This window comes from Mandrillus leucophaeus, unplaced genomic scaffold (genome assembly GCF_000951045.1).
Source record: "Mandrillus leucophaeus isolate KB7577 unplaced genomic scaffold, Mleu.le_1.0 Scaffold100, whole genome shotgun sequence".
Classification (NCBI taxonomy): Eukaryota; Metazoa; Chordata; class Mammalia; order Primates; family Cercopithecidae; genus Mandrillus; species Mandrillus leucophaeus.
In genome coordinates this window covers 4,037,111-4,050,244 of record NW_012098099.1, presented here as the reverse complement: position 1 = coordinate 4,050,244, position 13,134 = coordinate 4,037,111, and the positions used below count along the sequence as shown (strand labels likewise).

General features: G+C 48.4%; 1 protein-coding gene across 1 annotated transcript in view; it reads left to right on the top strand.

Moving 5' to 3' along the window:
• Nucleotides 1–13,134, top strand: part of EEPD1 (endonuclease/exonuclease/phosphatase family domain containing 1) — a 146,713-nt gene that overhangs the window by 73,609 nt on the left and 59,970 nt on the right. The window contains exon 2 of the mRNA XM_011973000.1: nt 11,561–11,612. Within this exon, the coding sequence (XP_011828390.1) occupies nt 11,561–11,612 (52 nt within the window). The remainder of the gene's footprint in view (nt 1–11,560; nt 11,613–13,134) is intronic.

Below are 13,134 nucleotides of genomic sequence, written 5' to 3'. Positions count from 1 at the left end.
GAGGATCGCTTGAGCCCAAGAGTTGGAGACCACCCTGGGCAACACAGTGAGATCCCATCTCTGTTAAAGAAGGGTGGGGGGATTCCTTCATTAATTTCCTCAGAAGTTAACCTGGAACTTTGCTTGAAAGGGAAAGGAGGTGTGTTCAGACATCTGGATTGATGCCATTTGTGAATCTGACTTTCATGAAATTTCTTAAGTAACTCCACCCCACATAAAACAAATACAGGCCAGGCATGGTGGCTCATGCCTGTAATTTCAGCACTTTGGGAGGTCGAGACAGGAGGATTACATGAGGTCAGAACTTCAAGACCAGTTTGGCCAACATGGTGAAATCCCATCTCTACCAAAAATACAAAATTAGCCAGGAGTGGTGGCACACACCTGTAGTCCCAGCTACTCAGGAGGCTGAGGCAGGAGAATCACCTGAACCTGGAAGGCAGAGGTTGCAGTGAACTGAGATTGTGCCACTGCTCTCCAGCCTGGGCAATAGAGTGAGATTCCATCTCAAAAAAAAAAGAAAAAAGCTATGGAAAATCAAATCAGTGATGTGAATGAAAGAAAAAGTTGTTCTGCAGACACAGGTGGGGCCAGGCCTGCCAGGATTTTACACAATTGTGTTTGATTAAGTCCTCCTCAACCGCCTACAATAATAGATAGGATTGTGATAGATAAGAGGATATTCGTGTTTATTGATGGCAGAATTTGAAACATAATCAAGATAGGGTCTAGTTTTTGTCATGTGAGGAGAAGTGTGCTAGGCATTAGGGAGGTTCCTTGGGTTACATCTGGGACTTAGAAATGAAAGGGGACTGTTCTTAGTTTTATGACTAGGGCTGTTATTAAAGATGAACATTGATTAATAGGTTTGTCACAGGGACATGTGAGTAGAGAGTGGCCATTGCCCCTGGCCTCTGAACCCTGGCTGTGATTACGCCTTCACTCCATGTTCTCCTCTTGGGCCTCCTGTCTCCCTTACTGAAAGGCTGCCTGGAGAGCGCCTCTCTCCCCAGGTTTATGCTGCTGAACCCCTCCTCTAAAAGCACGTGTGGAAACCCCTTCCCTAACATTTGCTGTACAGTCCAAGAGACAGTGTGGGCTGATACATCAGGTACAGGGTCTGTGTTGCCAGCATTGCTGGAGGCACTGGGGTTTGGTGTGGGCTCTTCAATTTAGAGTCTTCACATTTTTCTCTCTTTTTCTTGCAGAGGAGGGTGTGGAAGTATTATATTATAAAATAAAACTAGCCCAGGCATCATTTACAACTTTCAGGACATTTCGTTTTCTTCCATATCCTGCAAATGGTGATTATGCTCTGAGAGAAAAACTGGGTCCCGTGACTCTATCATTTGGGGAGGGAGGGAAGGCATGGGGGAAAGAGAGAGAGAGAGAGAATGTGAATGCACAGCTTTTAGAGGGACTGTTTTTGCTCTAATAATTGCCTTCACTTGGATAAGGCTAAATACCTGCTGGCTTTGAGTTTTTCTTCTTGGAAAATCCTGCTGTGAGAAGCCATCCAACATCTTGTACCTAGATTTTAATGTCGTCATTTCACCTTCATTTCTGTCCACTTCTCACCCTCTGAAACCTGGCATCTGCACCACTCCCTGCAGCTGCTCTCTCCAATGCCCCCAGCCTTTGCTTGCCTGGCATTCTGTAAATTCTGAACAACTGGCTCCCGCCCCTCTTGCAGCACTCTCTCCCCATGGCTGCCGGCCGTGCGCTCCAGGTTCCCCTTCTACCTTCCTGATAGTCCGTTTGCTGCTTCCATAACAGCCGCCCATTCCTCCTTCCAGCTGTTGAATGTTGATGGCCCTTGGGTGCCTATCCTGGACCGTCTTCTCTGTCCTTACAGCCTCCTAGATGGTCTTTCCCCTTCGTCACCATCCTCCCGCTCCTGATGTCCAAATCTATAGCCCAGGACTTGCTGAGGTGCAGCCAGTTACCTCCTCAAACTCCACTCGGAGGTCCTAAAGCCCCGAAACCGAGTGTGTCCAAGACGAGACTCGCATCTTCAGCCCTCCTTGGCTCCCTAAGTAGATGGTCCCTTCAGCACCCAGTTTCACAAGGTGGAAACTGGGGTGATGTTTCTTTCTTGTTCCCGTCATCCGTTCATTCATCGGGCCCTACCAGCTGCTCACTTGTGTAGAATTAGCCCAGTGCTAGTTGCCTGCACAGGCCACCTTCATCTCTTACCTGGACCCGTCCTGGGTCTCTCCACCTCCAGCGTTGCCACCCCCACCCCATCCTCATCCATTCTCCACAACATGGCCATATTTTTATTAGTTACTTTCTGTGCCCCCAGACCTCTACCACATCACTGCCCTAAATTATTTGTGACTACTCCTTGCCAGACTCCTTGATGTGACTTGACAAACCCTCTCAGCAGGGCCAGCCCCACCTGTTTCTGCAGAATAATCCTTGAATTCCTACCTCCCACCTTCAGCCCCACCTCCCCATGTCCCTGGTCGGCATGCAGTCCCTGAGCAGGCCATGCTCACTCTGGCCCCTCGTTCCTTTGCTCTTGCTGTTCCTGCCACCCTACGTGGAACACTCCCGTCCTCCGCTCTGCTGTGCAGGCCCGAAGGTGTCAGCTGACAGGCCACTCCCCAGAAAGCCTCCCAGCTTTGTGCATGCCCTTCCAGCAGACACATGGCACCATGTGTTTGCCTCCTGAGAGTGCCCATCACGCGGCTGATGCACTTACCTGGTTCCTCCATTAGACTCAGATGTCTAGGGGCAGAGGCTGCTTTTGCTCGTCAGTATGTCCCTAGCACCCAGGAGTGCCTGGTGCATAGTGCATAACCTTAGATCTTTTATCCATACAGTGAATGAATGGATCCATCATATAGCATTCATTCTCTACCTGTTACATACTGCTGTGTCTCATGGACTATACTATGTCATTTAATAAATGCAATGGGAACTCAAAGTGCCAGAATCCTCAGAGAAAGGGAGCCAGGGTGAATCCTGACTCTAGTATCCTTTAGGTTATCATCTATTCTGGAAGCATGAGTGTCTCTATAGTTGAGTTTATCCTTCAAGTGCTTTTGAAGCATCCATGGAGTTATCCCATATCTGTCTTTCTGGGGGCCATCAAAGCACATGCGGTCTGTGTCCCATGCCATCCTGGACTGCAGGGGTGCCCTCTGGCTTCTGTCTCCTCAGTGCTGCCGCCTGTTTTCTGTGCTGTCAGTGTCTGCCTGGCACTTTCCCCATCACCCTCTTTAATCCCATTATAGATCTTAATTGCATGCATTCTAGGTCTTTCTAAGTGTTGCTCATCCTGACTTCAGAACTTGCCCTTCAAGCTGTCATTTATCTAAATAAATCACCGCTATCAGCTGCTTTTGTGTGATTTGCCACTCTTCTCAATGTAAGGTACAGAAAAAGAAATTATAGTTAATTGCAGCTTTCATCTCCTTGGGGCTCGGCTGTTCTCAGAGTATGAGGACCAAGCTCCAGGCTGCTAAGAGACAGAACCTCTTAGGCCCGGCTCTACTGGTCCATGTTGGAACCCAGGAGAGCCTCAGGGAGACACTTCCCTCTTCCTCGGACATACGCTGAAGCAGCTTTCTAACCCCTGTGGGCCCTTGTGGAGGGCAGGAACTGTGTGTTCATCTTGTCCCCCAGACACATGCCAGTTTCTGAAATACAGGAGGTATTCAGTATAAGTTTGTGGAATCGCAGAAGAAAGGAGGGAGGAAGGGGCAGAATTGAAAATATGAGGGCTGGGCACGGTGGCTTAAGCCTGTAATCCCAGCACTTTGGGAGGCCGAGACGGGCGGATCACGAGGTCAGGAGATCAAGACCATCTTGGCTAACACGGTGAAACCCCGTCTCTATTAAAACATACAAAAAACTAGCCGGGCGAGGTGGCGGGCACCTGTAGTCCCAGCTACTCGGGAGGCTGAGGCAGGAGAATGGCCTAAACCCAGGAGGCGGAGCTTGCAGTGAGCGGAGATCCGGCCACTGCACTCCAGCCTGGGCGACAGAGCGAGACTCCGTCTCAAAAAAAAAAAAAAAGAAAATGTGAGATATCAGATTCCCTTTCAGGGCAAAAAGTTAGATGGTGTCAAGTGGAGGATTTCGTACATGGGCTTATTGCTCCTTCATATGTCTGAAATTTCCTCCCAGGGAGTATCTGATATACTAGAAGAATCTGATATCATAAATAGTGAAATAAATACCATAAATTGGAAGGGTTTCCAATAAGGTTAGAAATAAAATCAGGACAGTTATATAACAGGAAGCATCTCAGAATACCCTTAAGGACTGCAACTCTCAGGAGGACAAAACAGCTTTCTGAAGAAATCCAAAGTTATGAACAGCTCTAGCAGTAGCTTCTTAATATTAATATGCATTGCTCTCATTTTGAAACACAAACTATGTAGATCTGAGTGTCTTATCATCTTCTCTCCCCCTGCCCCTAAAACTATCCCATTTATGTTGCTGGGGATTTTTTGTTTTTTGTTTTTGTTTTTGTTTTTGTTTTGAGATGGAGTCTTGCTCTGTCACCTAGGCTGGAGTTCAGTGGCACAATCTTGGCTCACTGCAACCTCCGCCTCCCAGGTTCAAGCAATTCTCCTGTCTCAGCCTCCCAAGTAGCTGGGACTACAGGCACCTGCCACCACACCCAGCTAATTTTTTATATTGGTAGAAGAGACGGGGTTTCACCGTGTTAGCCAGGATGGTCTCGATCTCCTGACCTCATGATCCGCCCGCCTCGGCCTCCCGAAGTGCTGGGATTACAGGCGTGATACCACACCGGCCCTTGCTGGGTTTTAGTAGTGTAGGAATGTCTCTGGTTTTTGTTTGTTTGTTTTTGCCCCTCCCACTATTGGTATTGGTTTTAGAGCAGATAATAAATGGGTTTTTATCTCATATGCCAATTTCAGTAGATTGGTTGTGGCTCACTGGACTGTTGAGAAGGATTTGGAAGCTGAATCTAAGTTCAGTGGGGGAGAGTTCTGTGGAGGCTGGGGGTTGGAGGGTAGCACTGTGCATGCCAGGCCTGTGCCAGGTGTGTTCTAGAGGACAGTAAGTGATGAGAGCAGGACGTGGTATCCTTCAGGTTTTGACTTAAATCAGAGTCAGCTGAAGTTATTTTAATGTCATTTTCATGTCAGAGCCTGAAATTGTTGGTTTTCAAATCTTGTTCTGTGGCTGATTGTAGTATCTTAGTGAATAGTAGGGAGAAAAATAGAGCTGAATATTTTAACAGTGTTGAGACCTTTTCTCTAAACTGTTGCCATCTGATGCCTGATACTAAATTGGACTTCATGACCATAAAAGGGGCAGGAATGGGAGACTATTTGAAAAGTCCCTCCAGTGTAAATATTTATCATGGTTATTTCAGAGGCAGATTAGGCTTCTGAAATTTGAGCTACAACTGGATAGTCCTAACTTAGCATGTAAGTTGCTGTCCAAATTGGTGACCTGGAATCTAGATTTGCACAGTGGGAATCAGAATGTGCTGAGGAGTGGCCAATGGCCTTGACCTGCCACCAGGCATATTTCATGAATGACAGTCAGTTACATAATTCACGTAGCACCTTTCACCAAGGGAGGATCCACCCAGCCATCTTGTTTGAGACATTCTTTTCAGAAGGAGAAACCAAGGCATGGCCTTTGCTATTACCCATTCAGGCTGGAATGTGTGAGCTATGATAGCAGCTTGGCCTGAAGGCCTCCAGGCCTGGTCAGCAAATAAATTCCTTGAGCGCTTTCCATGTGCCAGTTGTAGACACCACAAATGTAATTATGAGCAAGAATGTCTCAGTCCTCAGCCTCAAGGAGCTTCCATGCTTGTTGGGAGGAGACAGACAAAAGCACCCCAATAAACTCATGCTTCAAGGTAGCACAAAGACCACTGAAGAAAATAACATATTGTGACCTGGGATGCTGGTTTAACTCGGGTGTCCAGGGATGGTTGCTTGGAGGAGATGACATTCCCAGTAAGACTGGAATGAGGGGATGAGACAGATGGTGTTGGAAAGATCCTGGGGAAGACCCCTCCAAGCCAGAGAAACAGCAAAAACAAACCTGCCTAAGAGATGAAACAAAAGCCAATGGGGTTGGAGCAGAGAAAATGCCCATACTGCTGTCCATTAGCCTGGATGTTTGCTAATTTGTTGTTTGTTTTGTTTTTTTGGTGGGTTGTTTTGTTTTGTTTTTTGAGACGGAGTCTCGCTCTGTCACCCAGGCCGGAGTGCCTGGCATGATCTCAGCTCGCTGCACCCTCTGCTTCCCGGGCTCAAGCAACTCTCCCACCTCAGCCTCCTGAGTAGCTGGGATTACAGGCGCCCACCACCAAGCCTGGCTAATTTTTGTATTTTTAGTAGAGACAGGGTTTCACCATGTTGGCCAGGCCAGTCTCGAAGTCCTGACCTCAAATGGTCTACCCGCCTTGTTCTCCCAAAATGCTGGAATTACAGGTGTGAGCCACCATGCCCGGCCTGATTTGTTGTTGGTGGTGGTGGTTTCTTATAAGCCGTGAAAATTTTTATTACACTTCTTGAAGCTGCTTTTAAATTAGCGATTGCATTTGGTGAGACAGTGTTTGCTTATTGTACAAAGGGTATGAATAATTCTATAAATTAAGGTGAATTTTTTAAATTGCCTAATTCTGACCAGATATGGTGGCTCACACCTGTAATCCTAGTACTGTGGGAAGCTGAGGCAGGCAAATCGCTTGAGCTCAGGAGTTCGAGACCAGCCTGGGCACCATGGCAAAATCCCATCTCTACTAAAAATACAAAAATTAGCCTGGTGTGGTGGCATGCGCCTGTAGTCCGAGCTGCTTGGAAGGCTGAGGCAGGACAATCGCTTGAACCCTGGAGGTCAGAGCTGCAGTGAACCAAGATGGTGCCAGGGTACTCCAGCCTGGGTGACAAAGTAAGACCCTGTCTCAAAAGAAAAAGAAAAAGTTGTCTAATCCCTTTGGAGGGAGGCATGTGTTTCACAGTGGGCCTATTTCTATTCTGTAGAACCTGTGCAGGTTGCTGGAGGTGGGGAGGAAATGACCAGTGAGCATTCACACATTAGCTGGGTGGGCAGGGAGTGTTGTGACACCATCCACAGCTGACCCACTCCCTAAACAGCTCCTTGGAGCTCTCATGCTTTTACTGTGTGCTGAGTCCAGCCCAGGCCTCCCCCACAGCCTCCAGCCCAGGTTTCCCCCACAGCCTTCAGCCCAGGCCTCCCCCACAGCCTGTAGCCCAGGCCTCCCCCACAGCCTCCAGCATAGGTTTCCCCCACAGCCTCCAGCCCAGGCCTCCCCCACAGCCTCCAGCACAGGCCTCCCCCACAGCCTTTAGCACAGGCCTCCCCCACAGCCTCCAGCACAGGCCTCCCCACAGCCTCTAGCACAGACCTCCCCCACAGCCTCCAGCACAGGTTTCCCCCACAGCCTCTAGCACAGGCCTCCCCCACAGCCTCTAGCACAGGCCTCCCCACAGCCTCTAGCACAGGCCTCCCCCACAGCCTCCAGCACAGGCCTCCCCACAGCCTCTAGCACAGGCCTCCCCCACAGCCTCTAGCACAGGCCTCCCCACAGCCTCTAGCACAGGCCTCCCCCACAGCCTCCAGCACAGGTTTCCCCCACAGCCTCCAGCCCAGGCCTCCTCCACAACCTCCAGCACAGGTTTTCCCCACAGCCTCCAGCCCAGGCCTCCTCCACAGCCTCCAGCCCAGGCCTCCCCCACACCCTCCAGCCCAGGCCTCCTCCACAGCCTCCAGCCCAGGCCTCCCCCACAGCATTGACCACCTGCTCATTGTGTCCATGAACACTTCAAAAGCAACATGTCAAAAAGGGGAAAATACCTCCCCTGTCAACCTGCATGCATTTCTCAATCCTGTCACCTTGGTTGCTGGCTGTAGCCTCAGTTCAGGCACCTGCACTGGAAACCAGCAAGTCATCTCTCCTCTTGGTGCCTCTATAGACCTCCTCTGTGATCGCTTTTTTTCCCAGCTCTCCTTCCCTGACAAAGCTAACCTGGTCCCTCCAGGAATCCTCTGGCCTCGGCTGGGCCCGGTTCCTCTCTGCATCTCTGTGTGCCCATTTGGCATACAGTACATCATATTCTGGACTGGCTGTGAGTGCCTTCCAGGCAGGGAGTGCCATAGCAATCATGGATCCTTGGTCACTTGCACACAGTAGGGCGCTGTCAATGTTTGGAAAACAAATGAGTGGCTGAGCAGGGTCCCTTTACAAGTGATGGCTTTAGCTATTTGGGTGACTGTTTTTCTTTATATTCTTCTGAATGTATTCAAATTCCTCACAGTAAGTAGCTATCAGATAGTTTTATAATTTTTTATGGCAAAATGTTTATAAATAAAATTTAGCATTTTAATCCTTTTTAAGTGTACAATTCAGTGGCATGGCATAAAGTACATTTACGTTGTATAATCAGCACCATTCATTGTCTCTAGAACTTTTTTTTTTTTTTTGAGACAGAGTCTCGCTGTGTCACCCAGTCTGGAGTGCAGTGGCGTGATCTCTGCTCACTGCAAGCCTCCACCTCCCAGGCTCAAGAGATTCTCCTACCTCAGCCTCCCGAGTAGCTGGGGTCACAGGCATGGACCACCACACCAGGCTAATTTTTTGTATTTTTAGTAGAGATGAGGTCTTGTTGAGAGGTGACAACGTGCAAGCAGCCCTTGCTCGCTCTCGGCGCCTCCTCTGCCTCGGCGTCAGCTCTGGCCGCGCTCGAGGAGCCATTCGGCCCGCCACTGCGCTATGAGGGCCCCTCTCTGGGGCTGGCCGAGGCCGGAGTCTACTCCCTCTGCTCGAGGGGAAGTGTGAAGAGAGAGGCGCGGGCGGGAGCTGGGACTGCGCGCTGGGCTCCCCACGGTTTTCAGGTGAGCGCGGGCTCAGCAAGCCCTGCTGGGCTTGATCGGAGCCTCCGCTGGGCTTGACCGGAGGCTGAATCCCGTGCCTGGACTGCCGTTCCCTCTTCGCAGGTTAGTTGGCCACGATAGCAGGCCTCTCTTTCTCGCTTCTGCTTTTTTTCTCTTGATTGCCTGCGATGAGCTCCTTCTGGGCTGCCGCAGTGCCCAGGTGTGGCAAAGTCCCGTTTGGCGAGTACCAGTGAGAGGTGAAGCCGGCTGGGCTTCTGGGACAGGTGGGGGCTTGGAGAACTTTTTTGTCTAGCTAAAGGATTGTAAATGCACCAGTCAGTACTCTGTCAAAACGGACCAATCAGTGCTCTGTGTCTAGCTAATTGGGTGGGGACTTGGAGAACTTTTCTGTTTAGCTAAAGGATTGTAAACACACCAATCAGCACTCTGTGTCTAGCTAAAGGTTTGTAAATGCACCAATCAGCACCCTGTAAAAATGCACCAATCAGTACTGTGTCTAGCTAAAGGTTTGTAAATGCACCAATCAGCACTCTGTCAAAATGGATCAATGCGCTCTCTGTAAAACGAACCAATCAGCTCTTTGTAAAATGGGCCAATCAGCAGGATGTGGGTGGGGCCAGATAAGGGAATAAAAGAAGGCCACCCCCGCGCTAGCAAGTAGCAACCCATTGGGGTCCCCCTCCTCGCTGTGGAAGCTTTGTTGTTTTGCTCCTCTCTTACTCCTCGCAATAAATCTTGCTGCTGCTCACTCTTTGGGTCTTTGGGTCTGTGCTGCTGAAACACTGACTGTGAGGGTCTGTAGCTTCACTCTGGAAGTCAGTCAGACAATGAACCCACGAGCAGGAACAAACAACTCCAGATGTGCCGCCTTTATGAACTGTAATGCTCACCGCCAAGGTCTGCAGCTTCACACCTGAAGTCAGTGAAACCACGAACCCATCAGAAGGAAGAAACTCCGGACACGTCCAAACATCAGAAGGAACAAACTCAGGACACACCGTCTTTAAGAACTGTAACACTCACCGCGAGGGTCTGCGGCTTCATTGTTGAAGTCAGTCAGACCAAGAACCCACCAATTCCGGACACGTTGTGATGTTGTCCAGGCTGCTCCTGACCTCCTGAGCTCAAGCAATCCTCCTACCTTGGCCTCCCAAAGTGCTGGGATTACAGGCATGAGCCACTGCGTTGGCCCTCTAGAACTTCTTCTTTATCCCAAAGTGAATACAATACCTCTCCATTCTCTTTCTCCCTCAGTCCCTGGTAAGCACCATTCTGTTACTGCAAAGGGGTCCCAATGCAGACCCCAAAAGAGGGTTCTTGGACCTTGTGCAAAAAAATTTGGGGCAAATCTATAAAGTGAAAGCAAGTTTATGGTAGAGTAAAGGAATAAAGAATGGCTGGCTAAGGTTAAGTGCAGTGGCTCACACCTGTAATCCCAAAACTCTGGGAGGCCTAGGTGGGTGGATCACTTGAGGCCGGGAGTTCAAGACCCACCTGACCAACATGGTGAAACCCAGTCTCTACTAAAAATACAAAAATTAGCCGGATGTAGCGGCGCACGCCTGTAAAACCAGATCCTCGGGAGGCTGAGGCAGGAGAATGGCTTGAACTCAGGAGGTGAAGGTTGCAGCGAGCCAAGATCATGCCACTGCATTTCAGCCTGGGTGACAGAGTGAGACTGTCTCAAAAAAGAAAAAAAAGAATGGCTAGCTATTTTTATGGTTATTTATTTATTATATGCTAAACAAGGAAAGGGGTGGGCAATTCCCAGAACTGAGAGTTCCTCCGCTTTTTAGACGCTATAGGGTAACTTCGTGATGTTGCCATGGCACCTGTAAACTGTCATGGTGCTGGTGGGCATGTCTTTTAGCACTAATGCATTATAATTAGCATGTAATGAGCAGTGAGAGCGACCAGAGGTCACTTTTGTGGCCATCTTGGTTTTGGTGGGTTTTGGTCAGCCTGTTTGCCACACCCTCTTTTATCAGCAAGATCTTTAGGACCTGAGTCTTGTGCCGACCTCCTATCTCATCCTGTGACTTAATGCCTAACCTCCTAGGAACACAGCCCAGTAGGTCTTGGCCTTATTTTACCCAGCCCCTATTCAAGATGGAATCGCTGTGGTTCAGATGCCCCTCACAATTCTACTTTCTGCCTGTGTGAATTTGACTACTCGTAAGATACCTCATGTAAGTGAGATTGTATAGTTTTTGTCTTTTGTGACTGGCTTATCTCACTTAGCATGTCTCCAAGGTTCATCTGCGGTGTGGCATGTATCAGAATGTTCTTTGTTAAGGGTATGTAATATAGTCCATTAAAAGTATGTACTCCATTTTGCTTATTCATTCATCTGTTGGTAGACATCTATGTTATTTCTACCTTTTGGCTATTGTGAATAATGCTGCTGTGAACATTGGTGTGCAATTACCTATTCGAGTTCCTGCTTTCAGTTCTTTTGGGAATATACTTAAAACTGAAATTGCTGGATCATATGGTAAAAATTACTTTCAAATGTAGAAACATTTTAAATACTTTCAAAACAGTCATTTTGATTTAAACAAAAGATCACCTTAAGATGCCAGGTGACATAGAAATGCAGGATGAAATTTCAGCCTTTTGTTCTTGCGACTTGTTTGATGATCCTTGGTGACACGAAATGATTTGTTTTTCAAGTGTGGTTTTGATTTTTTTCTTACAGCATCAAGCTGCTAGCTGTGCAAGAACTGCTTGACAGAGAGGCTTTGGAAAAGGTAAATATTTTATTCTTCCTTCTACATTCACAAACCAAGAACAGAGGGCCACACATAAGAAAAATTCAACTCCCTGTCACCAGAGACAGCCCCTACTGAAAAGACGGTCAGTTATTTTGTATTCCTGACAGTCATGCAGAATTTTAACCTCAGCCCCCTACCTTGCTGACATTGTGTTCACGCCTACAAATTCTGGGTTGTGTGGGGGTTGTGCGAAAGGCAGAGGCTCGCGCTGCGGGGGGCCATACTCTGGAGGAGGCTTTCTGTGCTTTCAACCATTAGGAGCCAGAGGCCTCACACGTTCCGGAGTCTGTGCTGGCCACCTCACTGCATTTCTGCTTGCTGTGTGTTATTATCTGGGTGTAGGGATGATGGAATTGAGACCCAGTGACTTGCCCAAGGCAAATGAACTAAGTAGAAGAGTGATGATTTGAATCCCAATAGTTCCATTTCCAAAACCAGTACTTCTCTATTCAGTAGTCAAGTTTTTATCTCTTTTTAGGCTACTACTGAGGATTGGGAAACTGCCTCCCTGCCCCCAAACTAATGTTTTTTAGCAGAGATGGGGTTTCATCGTGCTAATGTTTCACTGTGCCCTGGAAGAGACCCCCAACGTGTCTCGGCTTTTTATGTTCAAGTCAAGCCTGGGGTTGGGGATTTTTTGCCAGTTGTGGGTTTAAGTTTGGCATGCGTGGTGGGGTGGGCTCCACAAAAGGGCTGGGTGGGCACCGAGGAAGCCAGGGCCCCCTACTTGCCCACCAGGGGCCTCCCAACTGATACCAAGCTCTCAGACCCTGAGGAGCTCAGGACTCTTCCTGCATGTGTAGCTGCAGGTGATAATTAGAATCTGTGATGCTAACATGAAGCAACAGCACCCAAACAATACTCATTTATTTTTGGTTAGAGAGACAAGCACTTGAACTATATTCGTTTATTTTTGGAATTTAAAATATTTGAGGGGGGCCAGGTGAGGTGGCTCTGCCTGTAGTCCCAGCACTTTGGGAGACTGGAGGGTTGCTTGAGCCCAAGAGTTTGAGACCAGCCTGGGCAACATAGTGAGACCTCATCTCTTCAGAAAATCAAGAAATTAGCCAGGTGTGGTGGTCCCAATTCCATGGGAGGCTGAGGCAGGAAGATCACTTGAGCCCAGGAGGCTGAAGCTACAGTGAACCAAAATCATGCCACTGCACTCCAGCCTGGAAGTGAGAGCAAGAGACCCCGTCTCAAAAATAAAATGTTTGGATTAGTAGTCAGTCTGCTGGTTGACACTAAGACAAATAAAGTATTTAAAATGAACACCAGCCAGTGATGTGGGGGGAGAATGGGGCCTGAGCACTGCTTTGGATTTGACGTCCCCTCAGCCTCATTTCTATCTTGGGTAAACCAAGGATAGAGCTGCTGCCTGACCTCAGAGAGGCAAAGCGAGAAGCAAATGAGTTAATGTAGCAAAAGGGCTTTCTAAATGCCAAAGCACTCTACTCATATTAATTCTTAATTACTTATATTAATTCTTAATATGCAT